We start from the raw sequence: 24,641 nt of genomic DNA on the forward strand, positions 1-24,641 counted from the left end.
TAAAAAATTGCCTGAATTATCTTTTTTAATCTTCTTAAATTTAAACTCAAAATTGTTATTGTTACTTCGTTTCTTATATATTTGTTACATCAAAAGCAACCTGATTTTTTCATAAAATGTTATTAGGCAGTACTTTATTCATCTTTTGTATCAATATGATCTTCGTATATACGTATTACAGAGTTATCGATGCGTATAAGAAGTTATCGGTTGTGATTTCAGTATTCTGTGATGTGGTTGGTTTTATTACTTTAACTTCCTATCAACAGCCAGGGTCATGTAAGGACGTGCAAGGTTTGATGGTGGAAGAAAGCCGGACACCGACCAGCGGTCAATACCTGGTAACTGCCCCACAGGGAATTCGAACCCGCATCCCAGAGGTGGAGGGCTTGTGGTAATATGTCGGGACATCTTAATCACTCGGCTACCGCGGCCCCTTTATTCTGTGAGCAAAACTGACATCTTTTTCATTGTTGCGCTCATACATGACATAACAATCACTATCTCCCGGAAAGGCCAGATAACTATTAATCTATTAATGCTTAATACGGAATTTTTTTCTGACAAAGGAGACAATACTACGAGAAAAGAAAACAAAATACTGTGCTAAAATAGAAGTCATTTTATTGGTGAGAAAAAATAAAGATGAACAACACAGATATAAGGGCACTTTCACATTTACAAGAACAATCGACCAGGGAGATAATTATTTCAAGCACGATTCATTCATATCAGGGCATCTTTCATTCAATGGATACCACAATGTATCCCTTCATCGAAACTTCAATATGACTAATTCACGTACCACGTGATACCTGATAACGTGTTTGCCTGACTATTATTTCTATTGGTGATGGAATGACGTCAGAAGAGCGGGAAGATTTCCAAGGCTTACGTTCCATCGCCACTGGAGATACTAACCCCGCACAAACGTTACATGTATCGGGTATCACGTGGTACGTGAATTTAGTCCCATTGAAACATACAGTCAAATGCGTGTTAGCGACCACCTCTATATATAGATCACCTGCTTAATATGACCACTTTAATAGGGTCCAAATGGTCGTTTTCAACACAATTTGACCTGTGTATATAAACCGTTTGGCAATAAAGATTTTTTTCCCTTGGCTGGTCTTGAAAGGCAGGTTTGACTGTAAATATGTCACATTCCATGAGAAACACACATCACCTGGATATTTCAGTTTTCAGCTTACAAACATATTTCATTTATAACACCATCTGAACAATGATATATAATATACATCACCATGGTAATACACCAGAACATATACACTTCAAGTATGCACTATATTAGCTGACTGATATCATTTATAGAGTCAAAAATGAATCTTAATTTAATTTTTACTCTCACCAGATATTTCTGGGAAAGTGTTAGAAAACACAAGTATTACATACTTTAAGAGAAACTAATTCTTTAAACCTACACAATGGCTATTAAACCATCTTGCATTGTCACAAATTATACATCATTGTGCAAGGGCTTATTCCGTCTGCAGATTGATAGACCTTTCACTTTGCATTAGTTCGTCTAAACCTAGTTTTAACTAATGTTCATAAATTTATACAGTACAAGCAAATATTAAAATTCAAGTTGACACATTGCATGCTAACGTTTTTGTACCAACATCCTTTTGGTATCGGGATGAAAACCAATAGTATTGAATAACCGACATAGCACTGTAAACATCTTACATATCGGTGACTTATTCTTTATGACTAATGAATGTTTCACGGCCATCTAATACCACGATTTATACTTCCTGATTATATTTTACCTGTGCGTGAAACCTTTTTCGCGGCGATTGCTTTTCACTCGGGAAATACGCGAAATCAGATTGTCACAGTAATTGGCAGTAAACTTGTGTAACAGCATTCATGTTAAAACATAATCACTCAAAATCTAAAATCTAGTTGGAATAAAATAAACATAAGTATCAAACTTTATTTTCTTTTCAGTAATATAGACCTCAAATTATTTTCAACACATTTTTGTTATAGTCACGCTTAGAGTCTAAAAGATTACAAATGTTGGATAAAACCTTCTCAAAATTCCGAAACATATGTAGAAAATGTCTACAGAATTTAAACATATACTTGCTAGATTTAACATTACATTATATGACATTAAGTTTTCGCTATAGCTAAGCCTAAGCACCGGCCACAGACATTTTCTGCGATGGGCGGGTCTTATGCAAATGAATCGTTATGGCTAGTACTTTGCCATCGTGATTGCTTTGCATAAAAAGACATCTTCTCTACCCCTTCCCCATTGCAAAATGTCCTCATGTATCAACAATCACACAAACAATTTTTGTTATGCATGTGGTGAAATGCTTGTCAAGTATATAAATAATACCAGATTATCCTTAACTATTATTTTTCATAGAATGACGATAAAATGTATTATGTTGTTGTTGATTAATTAGAAGATTATGAACAATTGAAATACAATATCTGATATTAGGTTTCTTTGGTGCATGTTTATAAATAATATGATGCATCACAAGACAGCAACGTCATCAAAATTGTTGACAAAATTGATGCAACGATGTCGTCAAAAACTTTGGTTAATTTCACTCACGTATGATTATTATTTTCTTTAATTTAGACTATATACACGCTATTTATGGGTTATACCCTTATAACATATTAAAATAGACAATAATGACATCAATTCTTAAACGAATCGAGTTCTGTAAACACAACGATAATGGAAAATGAACTCACGAAACAAGTATCAATATCAAGTATATTTTAATTAGCTACGTAGCTTAAGCTCTGTCATAAGGCGTTCTAAGGTTAAAACATGTTTTGGTAAAACAAAATTGGCAGCATTAATAAACCCTTCTATAAACTAAAAGAAATATTACCACAAACTTTCTTAAATAGACAGGCAGTTGATGACTTCGTTTGAAAATAATTAATGACATCTTGTATCAGATATACCAATTCCACGGATACCAACTATGAAAACGTGATATCAGGAAAGATAAGTAGCATTATGATAATCAGTAGAGTAGGAATGATTCATGAAATGAATGTATTACAGATTTCCAATGAAAGAAACAAAGAATAAATAAAGGACAATGACAATTATGTACGGATGATGAATTCAGGGTCCCAACCTTAGCAGTGTCTGGGGAAATCTTGTGAATTCATAATTGCAAATTTTACATGTCAATCAAGAACCTTTGTTTGTTAAGATCCTTAAATTTTATGCTAGATATATAGTGTATTTGGCATTTGGCAAAACTTTTCTCTGATATACATGTTCAGTACACAAAAAACGTTTGCGAAATGACGTTCACAAAGAAATATTGACTAGGTGATTCTAAAAATGGAAACCCCGAGACGATATGCTTTATATGGAACTCGACGTGACCATATATAAGCCAATTAGAATCGTGGAAGATAAAAGCATATCTAATATAAGAAAATATCTCGTACCAAATTGATGGTATAAAGGAACCAAATAAAACATGAAAACTATATCTTTGAAAATGAGGATCATATTCAATCTTCATTTTTACAGTACTACAATGTATACAAGTCAGCATTTGCCATATTTTTGTTGAGCATAATAAAACGAAACACAAATTCACATTGTCGTAGTTAGTTAGAAGCAAAGATATTGATTCTGCTGTCCAATAATGTCATTTTTGCAAACCGAGGGAATTGAATAAGAGACACTCCCTAGAATAAGGTGAGTTTAAGATCTAATACCCCTGGCTGGCAAAAATATATACCCTAATTTGATCTGTAGTGAGATGTTAGGAAACTTTGTAAATTCTTATCGATCAGAACTACATTGTTAGACAAGAAAAACATTTTTCATATAGTAATACGGTTTTGTAAAAGACAAATGATTTCGCGAATTGACATTGACACATAAGAACATTATCAGTCGCTTCAATCATATTATGTCTCAGTAAATATTGCAATTTCTCTGATGATAAGCCATTCCTTCTGGGCCTTTGTTAACTCTATGGAGATGCATCCTACATTAAGTAGAGGCATAGTCATATTTTGCGCTGAGGTGTCAAAGTCACCAGTGCGATTGAAAGTTCCAAACAATTCCCTGTCGTCGCAAGCTTCTTGTGCACCATGAGTTGAATTACTGACCCGTGATATTTTTAAAGCGGCATTGTACAAAATATCCTTAGGGTTTTTAGGGAAACCCGAGTGGACGTAGATACGACTAATGTTCACTGGTTTATGGAAAGATATTCTGTAATAGTCTCCTAGGTTAGGGCTTAGCCCCCAGAAATACTTGTTACTGAGATCGTAGGCAAACTCAGGCCTTAGATTGTCATACACTTCTATAGATGTGAATATGTCTGCAGGAGGATTTTTCTGATAAAACTTTTTTCTATCATTACCAGTTCTGTCTCGGAAACTCTTATCAACAAGGAACTGTTTTTTGTCTTTGAGCGATGATATCACACCTCGATGTTGAAACAATGATGGCTTCATTAAGATGTCCTTGAATTGCGTCTTTATTCTTTTCATATAATTAATCAACAAATCACCAGGCTGTTCTGAGTAAAACATAAGAAGAAATTCTCCTATTGACTGTAAGTCGGAAGCTTGAAACATCTTGCCGATGAATCCTAAATGAGAGAATTGAATGCAAAACCATTTTATCTTTGGTGGTCTGGATTTAACAAACCGCTTCACTTGAGTTAGATATGATTTCGCTGTAAGTACATCATCCTCAAGCTGCATATAGTACTGCGATAGATTTTTACTATACAGGAACATGTATGCGTAATCGATATTCTGTTTACTTCTCCATGCGACGCGCGCTTCTGAATCATTAAAATTCCGGTCGAGTTTACTAAAATCAGGATAGTACTGATGGTCCGGGTGGGCGATCTGGATGAATCCTGAATCTACATGCTCCCTGTAGGATTCGTAGAGTTTCTTGGCTCTTTTTGTCACCACATCGTGGTCCTGGTCGGCCAGAAACACCAGGAGAATGACTTCCTTTCTCTCCTTGACCTGTGTATTCTTTACCAGGGAATTTAGTGTATCCTCCAGGTAGTCCACTCCGTCTCTCAGCACGGAGGGTATACCGATCGTTAGGTAACCTGAAATAAATAAACACAAATGGTATTACCAACAGAACTTCTATTTACTATTTAACACTATAAACAAATATCAATAAACAGTCAAACTTGTTAATGAAGACCTTATAAGGATGAATTGGACTTTATAGCAAAGTGGTACATATACACAGGTGAAATTGTGTTAAAATTGCTAATTGTGGAATCCATGAAAGTAGCTATACTTAACAACTGGTCACTATACAAAGGTGGTCGATAGGAAATGTTTAGTTGTATTAATCACTCATGTAGGTTGATAATGTACTATATTATAGTATATAGATTGTATAAAAGTCATTATGTAAGAGGCAATTAGAGCAAAAACATTTTGGTCGGGGAGGTTATTCCTCCCAATCTGCTAGTTAAACTGCGACATTCATGGTTAAACACAAGATATATCAGAGTTAGTCCCCTTTATTTCACTGGGTCAAACAGTAATGGCGGAGTGAAACGAAGGGAAGAAACTCTGATAGATTAGAATGCATATTATATAACCATACTTTCTAAACAAGTTTAAAGGGTCAGTCTTAGTTGTCTTTAAGGAGATCTAATTTCTTTTATCACATTTTGCTAAATATGGAGTGATGCCTTCGACATCAATGTCTGCACGGACGTCGTATAAAGTATCATTTACTGGTCACATATTAATACATACATATAAAGTAGCCAAGTCAAAATCATATCTATTAGACTATACATGATATCATCCTGGTATGAGATCGATTACCAATACCGATACCGATACTGGAGCTCTGAAGACAGTTATTTTATATTATGTTCTTGTCGTACCAATTGTCATATGTTAACGTGATTTTTGTAATATGTCATCATTGGTGAAATGCGGGACTAACCAACGGTATATCTCACTTTACCCACGTCATTTGTTATCTCTAAACCCCCTTCATTAATTTCATTAATGTTAAGAATCACACACCTTCCGTTTGGTTTCAGAACCAGCTAATATTTTCTGAGAAGGTCTGTCATCAGTGATAATAGACAAACTGATCATGATCAGGTTCATGTCTGCGACCAATATGTTTTTTAATAAACTTAATAATAACTGGGAAGCTGAATGAATAATTTCAAGTGAAGCTTTTATACCCAACCAAACAAAGAAGTGCATTTTTGTAAGCATTTTTAACACCACGTTAAGACATTTTTACCAGTCAATTATAAAATTACCAATTATATCGTATAAACAAGTTTTTTTTTAAATTTTCTTATTTGTCATCGACAAGGAGAATCAGCGCGTCTTATCATTGGGGATGAACAAAACATTCTTAGTTGTGAAACTTCTATTGCAAGAGACACATTTTCGTGTAGCGAATGAAACATAGTGATTTTCATCAATGGTGTTTTGAGAGAGATATTATGTGTGTCTTAACACAGCATACAAACGCACCAGAGACCATGTTGAATTATGTAAATAACAACATAAACATCAAAAGCATTGCTTCAAAAGAGATGTAATATCAGAAACATAATGATAATATCGGTCGTAAATAATATTGCATGCATGCAAAATAGTCTGTCAGATAATTCGTTGTGTTAATGTTCATTTTCACGCGAAACCTTTTAGTAAATTGATTTTGAAACAAAATAACAATGGTTATCATATGAATAAAAAAATATCGGAAAAATTCAGTCACGATTGCATTGGAAAATAATTACAGCTCCGCCTTAATGATATTCTGACGACGCGTATATCGATGGCTAGTCTAAAATAAATCCTTCGTCATATACTTCAAATTATATCCAGGACAAAAGGCAACAAAAGATAATTTGACTAAGTTTCATTGCAAATTAGATGTACAATTACTCGAGTATATTTTGACCAGTGTTTGAGCCAGTTGTAATGAGCTTATTTATGGCCATTACCTAAAATATCGTTAATATTTTTTATGTTGCTTTTTCCTCAGTTAAAAAGCTTTAGTTCAATAAATCAAATTTAAATAGGTTATTGAAAAAATATGACAAACAACGATTTTCGACATATTGATAATTTTCTTTTGTGTTTCAGAGAACTGAATGATAAGATACATTTCGCATACATACAAGAACTGTTCTGACATTTCAACACGTGAAAACTTTTACTCAGGTCTTTTTCATTGAATTGGTTCTCAAAACTTTGTTCAGAATTTTAAAATGCTCATTTAGAGCAACATTTAATTTACATACATGTCTTACTTCATGCTATCATTCTTAACAATATAAAAGCTTGGATTGATATTTACATCGTTCAAATGCGTCCATAGGCTCTTTCATAGTACACGGTATTGGTATGAAAAATTAACACACATTTAAAGTTGACTTACAGTCGTTTATTAACTGGGCCAAGATCGGTATGCATGAATAGGGAGTTTATGATGTATCAATGCCAATATTTATACTCATCCATATAAAGGACATATAATAGCATTCTGTTTGCATGCTACTTGTCAAACATAGCGATAGTTTTGTCAATTCGACTCAGTAAAATGTCACTGAGATGAAGAATACCGGCTTCTTACAGCACTAAATTTGATACGACAGTGCCAAATGGAAATGTTTGCTGAATTAATTTCGTTTCGTGTTGATTTACATTGTACGTAGTTTTTCTCTCTCAAAATATAGTTGGGCTAATAATATTTATCTGCAGAATACTATATTCGGCTTTATTTTTGCATATACAATATTTTGTGTTTCTTATGTATTAGCAAATACCGAGGTCTCATACTGACAATTGTACATATACATAACGTTTTACGTATAATAACTTTCCGAGGTCTCTTAATGACAATTTTACATATACGTAACGTTTTACGTGTAATAACTTTCCGAGGTCTCTTAATGACAATTGTACATACACGTAACGTTTTACGTGTAATAACTTTCCGAGGTCTCTTAATGACAATTGTACATAAACCTAACGTTTTACGTGTAATAACTTTCCGAGGTGTCTTAATGACAATTGTACATACACGTAACGTTTTACGTGTAATAACTTTCCGAGGTCTCTTATAGACAATTGTACATAAACGTAACGTTTTACGTGTAATAACTTTCCGAGGTCTCTTAATGACAATTGTACATATACGTAACGTTTTACGTATAATAACTTTCCAAGGTCTCATACTGACAATTGTACATATACGTAACGTTTTACGTGTAATAACTTTCCGAGGTCTCTTAATGACAATTTTACATATACGTAACGTTTTTACGTGAAATGACTTTCCGAGGTCTCTTATAGACAATTGTACATATACGTAACGTTTTACGTGTAATAACTTTCCGAGGTCTCTTATAGACAATTGTACATATACGTAACGTTTTACGTGTAATAACTTTCCGAGGTCTCTTAATGACAATTGTACATACACGTAACGTTTTACGTGTAATAACTTTCCGAGGTCTCTTATAGACAATTGTACATATACGTAACGTTTTACGTGTAATAACTTTCCGAGGTGTCTTAATGACAATTGTACATACACGTAACGTTTTACGTGTAATAACTTTCCGAGGTCTCTTATAGACAATTGTACATATACGTAACGTTTTACGTGTAATAACTTTCCGAGGTCTCTTATAATTGACAATTGTACATAAACGTAACGTTTTACGTGAAATGACTTTCCGAGGTCTCTTAATGACAAATGTACATACACGTAACGTTTTACGTGTAATAACTTTGCGAGGTCTCTTATAGACAATTGTACATATACGTAACGTTTTACGTATAATAACTTTCCGAGGTCTCTTATAGACAATTGTACATAAACCTAACGTTTTACGTGTAATAACTTTCCGAGGTCTCTTAATGACAATTGTACATAAACGTAACGTTTTACGTGTAATAACTTTCCGAGGTGTCTTAATGACAATTGTACATATACGTAAAGTTTTACGTGTAATAACTTTCCGAGGTGTCTTATAGACAATTGTACATATACGTAACGTTTTACGTATAATAACTTTCCGAGGTCTCTTATAGACAATTGTACATATACGTAACGTTTTACGTGTAATAACTTTCCGAGGTCTCTTAATGACAATTGTACATATACGTAACGTTTTACGTGTAATAACTTTCCGAGGTCGCTTATAGACAATTGTACATATACGTAACGTTTTACGTGTAATAACTTTCCGAGGTCTCTTAATGACAATTGTACATAAACGTAACGTTTTACGTGTAATAACTTTCCGAGGTGTCTTAATGACAATTGTACATACACGTAACGTTTTACGTGTAATAACTTTCCGAGGTCTCTTATAGACAATTTACGTGTAATAACTTTCCTTATCAAAGTATTCCATAAAAAAAGTACATAAAAATGTCTACAATTCCGTAATGGCCTAGGAAATGTTTGAGGAAATGTTAATACGACATAGATGAAGGAAATAACGATATGAATTTTAACACAATGGTACAGTATAGCTCTATAAACTCTTGGTTCAGCAGGCCATGAAACGCAATCTATCGCTGTTATCATCTACCCAAAAGATGTTAAAATAAAATTACATATTGTAAAATAAATAATGTACGCACCACTATACCACACATCCCCTGGTGGAGAAAATAGTCAATATACGCGATATACGCTTCATCAATTATTTTCAGTCCGAAAATTAATATATTTCAGAAATACGTTGCTTTCATGTTTAATGAAAATATATTTATGTATAATACAACTGCTTGATCAAAATATATAATTAATGTTTGTTCAAAGACATTTCTGACTGTAAGATTAAATATTGTTTTCGGATGAATTTAAAGACACACCACGAAAATTATAATGAACTGGGGATTTGTTTTCACATCATAAACCGCAGTAGATTGCAGACATAGTATCATAATGCAGCAATCTTAATCATAACCTATCAATATTAATCCAAATATCATATCGCCTTAGCTCCTCTACTTCTGTGAATTTATCCAGATTTGACCTAGCTCTAACGATTTGTACAATAGGTGTTATTGATACAGTAGATGACGCATGTTCTCCTGGAGAAGTTAGTCTGGTTAATCCTGTATATACTGGGTAAAGTGGATTATTCGCTATATGGGAAATCCTCATTTATTTTGCTTTCGACAAAATTTCAATAGATTTTCCATTCTCCATGAATATCAATATAACCGGCTTCCACTGCGGTTTATATTGTTCCCTGAATTTAAAATCTGAAGTATTAAGGTTGACGTAGTGAACAAAAATCACCTGAGTGTGAATTTGCATCTATTTTGTTTCATGTATTTCGATATTGCTCAGTAATATAGTCGCTTGTAACTAAGTTTTACCGTCGTTATCAATTCCAACGATTCTACTGAAATTGTCTAAATCTCTCCCAGAAATGACTTCTCTGTCCCCGTGCTGCTCGTATGGCGTCAACTAAAGCAGTAATGCAATTGTTACGAGGAAATCTGTCTGTATTAAATACTGTCCAAGATATCTCTAGGGACCTGATTTTTAACAAGTCAGCCTATTTAGGAAACTTTTGAATTTCCTATCAAATAAATCCCCAATCATAGAGCAAAGGAAACGATTTTCTCGGGGGAGGGGGGATGGGGGGGTCGTCATTGGAATTAAGTAACGGAATTATTGTGTACAGAGCGCGGAGTGACGCATTTTAAATCGCCATACACCTCCCGATTAAGGGTCAAAGATTCCCTGAGCTAATTTAATCAATTCAATAAAAAATAATTCCTGAGCATGCCGATGAATAATCCATTTCGTGAAATCGATTTCCTGTTGCACATGGCCGTACGTCCATATGGAAACCCATTATCTTGATTGAGTTATATATTATTTAATGTTATAAATAAAAATCGAATGTAATTTTGTAACATAATGGAATGATGGAGTGCGAAACCGACATATAACATGTTCTCATGACGCGGACCTTAATCAGCAGAATCAAACTATGCATTGACGAATATCTATTGCTTTTGGATGCTGTGATATCCCATCCCTAAAACACTTCAGTGTCGAATGAAGGATGAGACGAAGTTAATTATTTTGTACACTAGTCAACGGATACCGAGATCATAGCTTGGCATTAGGGAGTGACATATCATGAATTGGACTAAATTTTCTTTTGATACTCAACATAACAATGGTATGGTGGCAAGATAAACAGAATGTCACGGAATAGAAAATCATTCGTGTATGAAAGAGGTAGTTTAACTTCCTGGTATGCAGTTTCAAATTGCAATATTCCTACAAAACTACCGAGTCGTAACCTTAAACACAAACGTGAAAAGGTTTCCGTCCCATTTACGCTTAGTCTACCATGTATCCGATAAGGGTGTATACTCAGGTCTGTTTTGTTGTTGTATTGTTATAAAGCAATTGACGTTTGTTTCATTACTTTATTCGGTCATTATATTGTGGTTTAGTGAATTATCCACCAGGTGCTATTCACAAAGTTGATACTTGTGTTTTTAGCATGAAAATCGAAACGCTGTGTAACAGGGTGAGATTAGTGTGCTGCCAGCCAGGATCAAACTCGTGACTACGACTAACTGGTCCAAAGCTGCACCGACTGAGTTAAAGGAAATTCTCCATAACGCCAAGCTAAAAAGCAACCTATCACTATTTACAACTTAAACCTGCTACACTACTCCCCACTTTCAAGATGAAATTCAGAATGTGTTTTCAAGATGCCGGCTGTGACGTTCATCTTGGATTTCGGATTAACCCGAAAAATAACAACACTTTGTAGGGACCATGTCAGGATCATTTCATGAAAGTTTCAGCCAAATCGCACTTGTAGAACTTCAGAAGAAGTTAAAAATGTGTTTTCAAGATGGCGGCTGTAGCGGATTGCCCCGAAAAATAAAAAACACATTGTCAGGACCATAAGAGGATAATTTTATGCATTTTTCAGCTAAATCGCACCGGTAGAACTTCAGAAGAATTTTAAAATATGTTTTCAAAATGGTGGCTGTGGGGGTCATCTTGGATTTCGGAGGATCGACCCGAAAAATAACAACACTTTGTCGGGACTATATTAGGATCATTTCATGAAAGTTTCAGCCAAAATCGCACCAGAAGAACTGGAGAAGAAGTTCAAAATGTGAAAAGTTAACGCACGGCGGACGGCGCACGGCGCACGACGACGGACGAAACATGACGACTATAGGTCATCCTGACCGTTCGGGTCAGATGACCTATAAACATTTAGCCATAAATTATTTGGAAAAAAAATACCACTTAATCATACACTATTTGGAACTAAAATTGACAGAATACCACTTAATCCAACGATAAATTATTTGTCAATAGTGACATCAGAAGAAAAACATTTAGTCCGATATATTACAAATTGACCGACTTCCGGTACAGTCAAGATAGCCGCCATTGCGTTTGGCAAATAGTGTGGAATTGTGGGACAACAGTAACCGTTTTTCAATAGAATGTAACCTAACATAAATGTTCATCACACAGTTTTGTCAATAATGAGTTACCTACCATCACTATCTTAACCAGATGTTACTTGACTGGAACAATGAATCATTTACCTTCAACATGTTTCTAATCGTGACTTTTCAAAATTTACCAATAAAACGATACCTCATATCGATGCGTTAAGAAATACTAGTTTTAGTTGAGGGCTATCAGGATATATAATTTATGAGGATAACTCCATGCTAAATCAATAAAATCTTGAGACAAACATGTGTCTGTTTTCGTTAATATGAAATAGAGTCGGCCCCTTCACATGGCAATTTCCTCTCAAAATACATATACATGGGAGTCACTGGCCGTGTTCCATGCACTTAATCGTATCTGATGATATCGTGTGTCACTACGCCATAACCGTCACACAAACGGGATGCATCTTCAGTACGTACAGTTGCATCAATAACATGTTACGTAGGCCGATTCCGAGGGCCATCATGAAAACGTAAAACTGTTTAGCTTAGTCATCGTTTCGTATTTAGATATGATTAGTGTAAATCTGTGTGAATTGTGGGAATTTAGAATGTTTTGTAAATCAAACTTTTTGAAATTGCAATGAATGTTTGATGATGTGAAGCTAACAAAAATGTTCATGGCGATCAGTAACTTAGTTTTGTATTTAAAATTTCAATAATAAAGTGTAAATCCTAAACATTAAATAAACATATTTCATACTAGGTAATCATTTCACGTCTATGTTTAGCTCAAAATCTTCTAGTTTTGTTTTATTTATTGGGACATTTCCATTGTTGTATATATGCACACATGATGCTTTACAATAGCTTCGATTGACTATAAGTGTGTGTATATAGAACTAAGGGTATCATTGATAACACACCAATGTTTAAACTAAGTATTATCCTATAACAGAATTCATTAGGTGAGAATGATACATCGCTACTCAGCAATGGTGAGAGTGATGGCGCTTCAACTCAATCAAGCAAAGTGGTTATCGTCATCACACAGTGGTCAAAACCAAATCATTGGATAAAAAGGGAACATTTCGTGCGATTTAGGTGTTACATAGCTGGCTCGTGAAATGTTCAGTAGTGAGAAAAATGCGATTTCCATGAGCATTGCGAATGCTGATAGACTAGAGCCAGTCAAACCAGCTTCCAGATCAAATAGGCTCGCCTGGAAGGCAGAGATAAGGACGCTTGGATCCCCCATATGTAATATTGACATTTGCCGCGCACATTGCCTCTGGAAAAGTATACTTTTAAGTTGGGTGTAATATATACGTGTGTATGATAGATCTAGCGTTGCTATTTTATGACACAGACAACACACTTTGTCAAATCCATAGTGACGGAGACCGTTTATCGATAAGAAATATAAACAGAACATATATATAAATGTACATAACTGTAGAGGTTACATAACGAGTGGTTGTTGGATATGGAAGGTACGTCAAAGGAGCGAGTAAATTTTTTTGATTTACAAAAAGTGAGTGTCTTTTGTAACTTTAAAAAAATATCTTACGAATGTTAAATAAATTTCATATCCAGTAACTCCGAGTTGTTTGACCCGTTTTTATTACAATTAAATCGTCTAAAAGAAGGCAGCCATATTAAAAAATAACGTGTATTACCGACATATTTATACAAAAAAGTTGCAGTGATATCTTCAGAAGCAAAACGGTACTCATTAACATTAAAAAATCCTAATAAAAGACAGAATTGATAACAGATGATTTAAGTTATGAATAACTTTTCCACGCATTCCTACTTACTGAACGTCTTTTAGAATTTAGATTTATATAGGTACATGAACAATAAACTACTCGTTGTTGTAGTATATGTTTCCAATAAAGTGTCATCTACTTCCCGTCAAATAATCATCAAAATGTTGTAATCAAGGTCAAGCCAATGCTTCTGCGTTATGTTTTACCAAAATCACCCCAGGTTCTTCGTGAGGCAAGACATAACGCAGTCTTACGGCTGAAAGACAATTATGAATTATGAGTCGATTGTTAATGCTGCGGATGGGATAGCAGAAGGATACCGACGCCGCCACAAATTCGGTTTGTTCTGCATGCAGCAATCGGAGTACAACAGTATGACGTCATTCAAGTATTGATGACGGTAACAATTCGTAACGTGAGATTGGGAAAAAGAAGTTCGGGTCAAAGTTAAAAAAAAACTCGACCAATTTCAAGTTCGGAAGGTCAATATCGATATCTTAAATAAAATTCCATACCTGCGTCATCATGTTTCGAAGAGATCCTTTTCAGTTTCAAATGTTAATTGCAGCGAAGTTCGTTAATTTATTTATTTTGGTTTGTTCCTTTGCCTTCTTTTTATTTTGCTCTAGCCTTACGCTCTCTCATGATGAAGGAAACATCATGTAATTAGCGACCGTCGATCAGTACCTACATGTAACGAACCTCCCAGTTCGACGTCAAACAGTCTGTCCATACTTACTTGTGAAGTTCCGAAAGTGACCAAACAGTAGCGCCTCCTGCTGGTTTATCCGCATGGGGATAGATGGATTGATCTGAAATCTATCGAAACTAGATTGTCGACTGCTGTGGGTATTGCCCTGAAAAAGAACCCATAAAAACATAATAAGCATATGCAGGTACAAAACACGAGTTGATATGGTATTGTCATTGCCAGAAATGTTCCGAATTCAAGATGAATAACTGAATAATTTCAATTCAGCAACTTAACACAATAACATAATCGTTATGTTATCCTTCTATCATATGTTAGCCAGAAATTTCCAGAGCAACTTGTCTCGAAAAGCGTGCGCTATTAGTTTCTGGGGATTGCTTACTCTAGGAAATATACCAACCTGCAAAGTTGTCTTTTTATTCCAGCCCCGTGTGATGCCAAATCCCACAAATGCATCTGTAGATTACAAAGAGAAAGGTGGTTAATATTCACACAGAAAATACTTTACGTAAAATACATAAAACATTCCCTTTTCAATTTTACTGTATATCTGATGTATGGAATACAACAAACTGTAATTAAAATATATTTCAATATGGCAAGCCATGTTTTTGTAGAAGTGAATGTGCCCATTTGTTGAGAGTACTAACAAATCATTTGGCAAAACGATAACTTAATAATAAGCAAAGCATTTTCGGTATAGCTATATGATTCTCTCTTTAAGTTATTGGTTGTTTTTTTTTTTATTTCAAGGGGTTAAATATAAAATATGGCGACTGCAATTCCGAACGCAGGACTAGCATAGTTTAGAGACAGAAAAAAGGCTGATCAGACATGGGAAAGGGGGACAAGATAAGTACTTTCCATTTATATATTAATTACACTCAAAGGTGTTTTTTTACAATTTGTTAAGATCACCATACAACGCTTTAGTACAGTTGACCTTATCTTCGAATATACTCGAGATGTGGATGCAGAAGTTATGAATATTTGTATCTTAAATATAAATATTTCCTTACGAGCAGCAACATCTCAGGATGTAGCTGTCCGTGAATATTGTTTTATTTGATAGTTTCCAATACCACCATTTTTGTAAAATATTTTAAGAACGCGATGATCTCTCTCAACTGTGTCTTACTGAATAAACAAACGAGCGACCGAATCGAACCAGCGAAATATGTATTTGATAACGGATAAATACATGAATCGATCAACTAATCGATAAATCATTAAATTGATCGAATCATGACAGTATGTTTATTGCCTCTTATAAACACAAATTAAGGCGTGCCACTTAACATTGCTTCTGAACAGCGATATTGATCCCTCGTCCTTTTATCAAAATGTAGCCTTTAATATGTTTATGCCCCATGTGAAACAACATATTTAAAAAATCGACATTTTCATGGATAAAGCCATTTTCAATAGTTATAGAACTTGACAAACGCTGCACGTTAAGCCTTTTATACTTGGTCAACTACAAACGGCAATAGCCATAATGTAAAACCAACATAATTGTCGATTTTATCCTTTTTTCATAGAGACTCTAAAGCATTGCCCAATAAAAGATTGATTCTTCTTTGGTGTATGTACAAGAACATAAGTGGTCATAACAGTTACAAGTGTCAACTTTCTGTGCTATCTCCAATAATATGCATAGATTTTTCAAAATTCGTATAACACTCCTGAATACGAAACTAAACATCTGTTGATCCTAAACGGCTCTCGTCAGTCATATAGAAAGTTTGTCAAAACAGAGTTATTATTTTATATCAAAACCCCCTCTTCTTCAGCAGTCTTCTTTTAGAAGCCTTTATTAAGTTTTATTTATTGTTAAAAATATTAAGAATCAAAAAGGTATAACAAACGAAAATATAATAAAATTTAATCTTTTTTTAATCAAAACTTAATTCAAATAATCCAATTTTTAACCAGAAAACAATTTTCAGTAGAAATGTCAGTAAATCAGTGTTATATGACGATGCTACTTTATATATAGGGATTGAATGTATTTTTCTAATTTTCATAGCGGCAACGAATAGCAGAAACTATCTACACATCCCGTGGAGCACGTTAGCGCTCCTCGGAAGATATGTAGATAGCTTCTGCTAATCATAGCCTCTATGAAAATTAGAAAAAATTCATTCAATCAATATATTTACATTACAATAATTTATGAAAAGAAATATTATTGAAAGTTTATTATATTACATTTTAAATTATGACGCCCTTATACGACGAGAAACGAGATTAATGGAACAACTGGATCACAAAGTCGTTCCACAATGTTGCGTTTTCAAACTTCCGCTTTGCGGTCGACTTTTTTTGAAATTGTTAAAATAAGTTTTGATTGACTAATTACAGTAAATTAATTGATTCTATATCAAGAAACAACACATTGAATATTGTACATTAAAATATTGTGGGCACTATTTTTATTGATATGAAACTGGTATTATGTTTGAAATTAGCTGATCGATGCACGAGAATCGTTGTATTCATAGTGTTTTCATGGGCAAATGTTTGTATATATATATATTCATATAGTAACGAAACACTCAGAATATAAATATATGAATATGATTGTCTCTTTTATAATTTTCTGCATTTCTTGGCAATCCTCGGACACATGGAATTGGGGCAATCATTTCGATGTTTGAAAACATAGACTAAATAATTATATCAATGGGAGGGTTATTATTTGGATCGTTTTCCAGCCAACAAATGATAAGCCAAAATTTTCTCCATGAAGATATATCATGAAGGGGGTACTAAGATAGACTGTATATGACAGTATAACGAGGTATGGAGCCTTATCATTTGATGCTCTTTCTATGACAGTATAACGAGGTATCGAAACTCTTGACATTGCTATGTGATAAAAAGTTTCGACAATGTAGCGATTGACGCAGGCTTATAAATTGGCATTGATGTGGAAAAAATCGTTCATGTTTATGACAGAATAACAAGCTGGCCTTATCTATGACCTTTAGAAATGATGAATGCCGGGAAAAGCGATAAGGATAAATGGCAGGATTAATCAGCATCTTTGTGTATCTCGTCATATCGATTTCCTGATACTGAAGCAGTCATGCTTGCATTTTAAAACGTACTAGGCGAATACTCGAAGGCCATCAGCGTTTGCATTAGTGTACCAATGTAAAATTTCCTGATGTAATACTTATCGGAGTAGTTGTTTCAGGTTCCTAACATTACCACAACAATCAGCTTTTATCTATCACAAACTCACTATTAAAAAATCGTATACACTTTGATATGCAAAATAGACACAATGTATGGTACATTCATGAAGGAGAGAACTTAGCATTGCCTTTTATTTAATCCTATTTTGATTTATAATTGAAATGATATTTTGTTGAAATTGGAATCTATGAACAAATTTGTATATCTCTATAAGGAAACAAGATCCCAGATTTAGATAGCACCAAGGGAGATTAATTCAGTCAGTTTCACCATATCTTTACAATCTATTGCTGAATCCCACACGGGGTTCGATTTTTTGTATGTGTATCGCAACGTAATTCTCTACTGATTGATCATGCGCGGATTTTATCGTGGTAACAGCACCAGAAATCAAGACCCAGTTGACATAGAAACCGAGCGATGTCGCTTTCGTTTCCGGTTTGTTGTATACGACCGTCCAATGTCACGTGTTTTTCTATTAGAGGCATGGAAAGTGTATCTGATCATATGCCAAACGTGGTGTGTATCTGTAGATATATAGTATTACAACACACAGAAAGTATATACTATGGTGCATGATGCATCGACAATAAGTCACTGTATACATTTTGGGGTTATGTTTACTTTGTGGTCAATGTTTATGCTGTGCCTGAAATGCACATATACATAATAGATATACATTGGAATAAACCATTAGAAAACATTCTTACCAGGCGGAATATTTATTGTATATATCTCTGGGTCTTTTATGGCATATTGTATTGTATGTAGGTTACACGCGTCCTTTTGAACATATTGTATAGCTACAGTGATTTTATAACATATAATAAAATGTCCATCTAGCTTTCCTCCGTCTCGCTTTTATTTGCTTGATGATGTCCAACGTTCCTTGAGTTTTAAAATATGATTTATTGCGGACTCCGGGATTAATGCATCTTTGCATGTCACAAATCTCTAGCCATAATCAGATCTTGCGTCGTAAACACCAAACTTTTAAAATACTTGACCGATTTAACGTTATTGGTCGATAAAGTGATTAGGCTTACTATCCTATGATCAGCTGAGGTCATTTAAGGACAATTTCCCTTTTATGCAATGTTTTGTGTGTGTATGCCTGTATTTTGGAAGGTTGCAGTATATTTGTCGTGTGTCTCCTTGTGATAGCAGAACGTACACCGTTTTTGTAGTGTTAACTCACTGAATCATACCGATGATGAATCCAAACAATATCAATAAATTCTTTCGGTACAACTATGAAATACAGAGCTGAATACTTACACATTACGGAAATAATATCCGTGCCATGGTCGTTTGAGAATTTCTTTGATTTTCATATATTTATGAATTATAGGATAAAACTGTTATTTCCAACATAAATGTTTTACCTATCCGAACGTTACATTACGATACTAAACAAAATTGTTTTGATCTCCAGGGGACCCTTGATGCTGCAAAATTGTGAACATGCGCTTAAACATAAACAAAAAGGCGCCAGTTGAACATTGTAGGCGTAGAACAATTGTCTGTGGAAATTGACCAAGCAGCGTCGAGATTAACGGTTGTATCTCTCTAGAGCCTTGATGAAGTAGTTTTCTATGTCCATCAATAAACGTGCCTGGTCAGTCCGTCTCAATCAAGCGAGGCTGTCGTGCTCATCACAACTTATGTCTATCATATTGCCTTATCGATTTTAACAAAGCAATTTCCTTCTCTGGACCTGCAGATAGACCTTATCCCACTGATGCGCAAGATTGCATAAACTGTGATAGACTGTTATAGAGGGGCATTCAATTTTCTGAATCATCCAAAAGCTGTTGTAAACGGAAAATAGACATATATTACACAGAATCTATGAATAGTTTGGGAACTTTAGTTGTACTTAAATAACACTAACCCATCAAGATTCCTGTAAAGCATTGAGAACAACAAATTAAATTAAAGTAGACCTTCGAAGGTACCCAATGATTGAGTCCCGGATAGATTTTTTCAGAGCCTCTGGTTGGTTGGTTAAATACGAATTTCAACAGTAAAAACTATTTTCTGACAGGTAATTATCCCAAGGTATCAAATTTAACAATGATATAAAGGTTTAGGTATCAATTTTGACAATGAAAAGCTGCTAACAATATCGAAATTTTCACTGCTGAATATATCTTATTTCAAAATGGCCATCCTGGAGAGAGATTGAGCTGAAGGGCCCGACTTTTTATCTATCTAATGTTAAATGAGAATATTAATTGTAGGACACGACCAATGACTTAGATTCAACAGTTGTAATAGTATATACCAATATTTGCACACTGTGGTCTATGGAAAATCTTTTAACATCTAAATGTCTGAAACTTCCATCGGTACTGAAAATATGCCTATTTCTTAAATTTGAATAGATAAGGGTTGGTTAGCATTGTATTCAATAGCATCTAGACCTTAATTGCATTGGTAACATTTATCATGTTGCTATTTTCACTACGAGTCAGCATTTTAACTATTCTGTACTGTTGTATATATAATTATTTACTTGTTAAAGTTTGATCTTTAAATAACAAGTAAAATATGCGAAATTTTCAATGCCACGAAAAATTCCACTTTTCCAGTATATTGCTAAACGGATATTACATGATTTAACGTGATATAACGTGATTTCAGGAAATATCACGTGAGTAAGACGAAACGGAAATGAGAACGTTTGTTGACAAGAAATGATACTATTACATGTTCGACTAATGCATATTAGCATGGGACTAATGGAACTCAGACAAACACTAAACGAACCTGATACGGACGAAAACAACTCGCATCAATCTGTATAATTTTGTCATTACTTCAAATTGGCCTGATTATTTGTCACTAGTCTATCGATCCCAATAGTCGTTTTTGGCGTACGTCTGTCTCACATTTTCCAAGTGATGGTCCCGTGGGAGGGGATGGAGAATGAGCTGATTACCGCCCTACTCACAGCCTGTCCGAGTATGATATTACATTATTCCACTATTCACAACGTTGCATAATTGTTATAATAAAAAATATGAATATAGTGGGGAAAAGAAAAGGGAGGACAAATAGGAAGAATATATCAATTATGTTTTAACAATTAGCCTCTTACAAAAAACTTAAACTGGTGGTAGTCGGTGATGACGACGAGCAGGAAAGGACGATGACACCGACGAGGAGGAAGAGGAGGAGGAGGCAGAGGAGACGAAATTGCTTACTTTGGCAATGACGTAACATTTTCTATCTAAATAATATCGATGGGGTAGAAACAAGAGTAAAAAAGAAATGTAAGGGACGAGTGCGAGGAGAAGAGGTCAACAGAATCATTACTACAAAGAATGAACGAACCACGGGGAAATGTGAAAGAAAAATTGTTATATGTGTTGAAAGGTATTGAAAAAGAATGCTTCCGTATTTGGGAAACTTAGGATTTTGTTCTTTCGCCATAAAGACTTTAAATGATTTTTGATTTATTTCACGTTCCCTAATCAAACATACTTAACACCACATACCATGGCTATGAACAAATTAGCTGTGAGGCGCAGCTACCCATGGAAGTAAGTAAATGTTGTTGTTGTTTTTTCTTGATCAATCTCATAAGAAGTGTAGGACGATGCCGTATAGCACATTCAAAAATTAATAAAATATACAAGTATATGGCATTTATGGCTTATTTCAACCACACGTTATGATGTATATAGTTTTCTGTCTAATAAAATGTTGTTATGAATTTTCATCAAAAGCTTCAATTCTTTGATGCATAGATTTCACAAATGAATGTGTAAATGTTGTCGATCAAAAGAAAACAAATATGAAAAAGATCAATATTTGAAAGTACTGGAGGTATTCGTAACCAAAATAAGATGTATTTCAGTACAGGGACCATTAGCAGTCATTTGAAGTTTTACAGTATAATGTATGAAGCTAACTTACTTATCTTGCCTGACGTCATTTTTCAGACAGGACTTCATGCATCAATATAAACTGAAACACTCTATTAGCTAGTTGGTGTTGGATAAGTTAATAGATGACTTTACAGAATTTAAAAACAGTGAATACCGCAAAAGGAACACCTATTTTGTATTTCTTAGGCGACAGTGGTAACATAAATACAGTATTGATTTTAGGGGATTACTAAAAGGATCAAGGGGCTTAAACCTAGCGTTCCGGAAGTGTAAGCGTCTCGGATTCAGTCATTGTTGATTCAGTGTCAATCAAACAGCGAAATCAGCTTACATTTCCTTAATTTTAACTGCTGTCTTATAACAGATGATTCTGTGCTTTCGTGCGATAACACAGAGAAAAACGGCCAAACTTCACTATTAAAACGTCACAAGACAAATACACAGCAGCTTCCCAGCATATACATGTACAGACATCCAAACCCTCATCACAGTGCAGACAAGAGGTCAACCTTAAATGACCCTAGATATTAATAGTATGTTACACCTAGTCAACCAACCAATCATAAACAAATTATCCATATTGATGACGTGAGACACATGCTTCTTATTAAATTGCTATTTGTGATATGAAATGTCATGAATAGAACCTACCAAAACACTTACCTGAGATGACATCGAATCGATATCAAGGTGGAATCTTTTGCGTGATCAATATTGATCTTGGTAAACTTAATTAAATATAAGGACAAGATCGCGTGTTAACGAGGTTCTACTGAAACATACCTCATCGACTTGGCATCAGTTAAACAGAAGTCTCTTGAAATAAGAAAGAACCTTCACAGACAGACTTTGTTTGAAACAAAGTTTTTTTTATCTTTCGCATTTTCACCTTAGCCAGCAAATGTTATTGCATCATCAATTCTTAATACGAAGTTTCTTAATTCAGAGCTTTGTTCAGTTTAAGACTTACTGCAGATTTGACCTATATTTGTGTGGGCGATATATGAACAGAGGACGCTGACTTTATCGCACCATCTGGTTCTATCCTATCGTACTGGTAGTCTAGTACCAATGATATCATCACCATTGGTAGTAAGGTCAACTAGTGATGTCGATGGCAGGCAATACAAACTTAGTAAATAACATGGAAGTTGCTGTTGGCAATATTGGTTAAAATATTGTGACAATAGTATCATTGGTACACACGAATGGTTGGGTACTGATGATTTTAATTTCAAGCTGAGAGAAATATAAATTTTGTGATGATACACGGCATCATTTTAACTTCAAATGCTGTATTATCATTGCTGTATGTTGCTGAGAACAGTCACACTAGTAAGATGATGCTTCATATCACTCTAAATTCAAAAATAAATCTATTTTAGTTACCCAACACTCGAAAAAAGTAATATTGAATATAAAATTTCATAATTCGACTTTACTAAACAAATACGGGTATTTTCGTAATATAATCACACGTTTATGTCTCCCTATCAACCCCTCTCAACCCATTTGCGCCGCCATGTTTGTTATTTACCATCACAACCACCCCTCTAGTTTTTCCACAACAGTATCTGCCATTGGTAGATTAGAGTGGTACTATTATCTTGTCGTTTACAAATGGTAAGTAAATATTGAATGTCGATGATAGTTTTCTGAACATACCGTGCTTTTTATTGTTTCCTTAAGTCTTTTTTTCGGACTGTGTAATATTATTAATACAATATGCATAGCAATCGGAACTCCTCGGATCTAAAACATATTGTACAATGTACGACAGTTACATCCGATGAGTTCAGATTGATATGTAAAGAATGAGTGGATGTTTCATGTCATTGTGTACTGAATGAAATCCCCTGTGTTTATAGACAGTTGTTTATATTTGAGAAAGCTGATACGAAGGTCCTAACCTTTGCAGCCTTTAAAAGCATAAACTTTCCTAAGGCATTATTTAGCTGTATGTTATTAATAAACCGACAATTATAATCGCTAATAAATCCCTATTTTGTCTTCAACAATTTATGCCAATGACTGATTTGAGAGGTACCACTGACTTGACATCGTTATTTTTTAACCAGTGGCAACCATCGATTGTGAATGACAGTACTCTGAATTAAATTAAATCTCTTTTCGAACTTTGGCGACTGCCCACCATTTATTCGTATCTATAATATATCTGACCTGCTGTTACGTTGCGTTTATATTTACATTACGTAATAGCTAGATGTTATTTGATGTTTGCGATGTCCTAACATACAAATAAAAATCCATCTTCAATACATCAGTACCAGGTGTTACATCTGGCTTAGAAGATATTTACACTGAATGACTTAAATATTTGATGTGCTGTCAATAAACCGACGATCGCAACTCTGTAAACATATGTTTTACATTGAATAAATATCATTGATTGACGCCATAACATAGTTTATGTCATATCAACCAGGAAGCGACAACATTATACCTTAATGTCGATAATAGTGTCTGTTCAAATTTCATCACTGTTTATTTCTCCTACTGTGTGAAAACAGTATATACCGATGTATTTTTCTCCGTTGTTCTCGCTTTAGCTTC

The 24,641-nt window shown here is 34.4% G+C and overlaps 1 protein-coding gene across 3 annotated transcripts in view; it reads right to left on the reverse strand.

Moving 5' to 3' along the window:
• Positions 1–607: 607 nt before the first annotated feature.
• LOC138329176 (alpha-1,6-mannosyl-glycoprotein 4-beta-N-acetylglucosaminyltransferase-like) overlaps positions 608–24,641 on the reverse strand; it is a 42,826-nt gene continuing 18,792 nt past the window's right edge. For all 3 annotated transcript variants that reach the window (XM_069275973.1, XM_069275972.1, XM_069275974.1), the window contains 3 exons: positions 15,368–15,423; positions 14,995–15,112; positions 608–5,111 (listed from right to left, as the gene is read on the reverse strand). In XM_069275973.1, coding sequence (XP_069132074.1) covers positions 3,940–5,111; positions 14,995–15,112; positions 15,368–15,423 — 1,346 coding nt within the window. In that variant the 3' untranslated portion in view covers positions 608–3,939. The remainder of the gene's footprint in view (positions 5,112–14,994; positions 15,113–15,367; positions 15,424–24,641) is intronic.

Source organism: Argopecten irradians, chromosome 8 (genome assembly GCF_041381155.1).
Source record: "Argopecten irradians isolate NY chromosome 8, Ai_NY, whole genome shotgun sequence".
In the NCBI taxonomy this organism is placed as follows: Eukaryota; Metazoa; Mollusca; class Bivalvia; order Pectinida; family Pectinidae; genus Argopecten; species Argopecten irradians.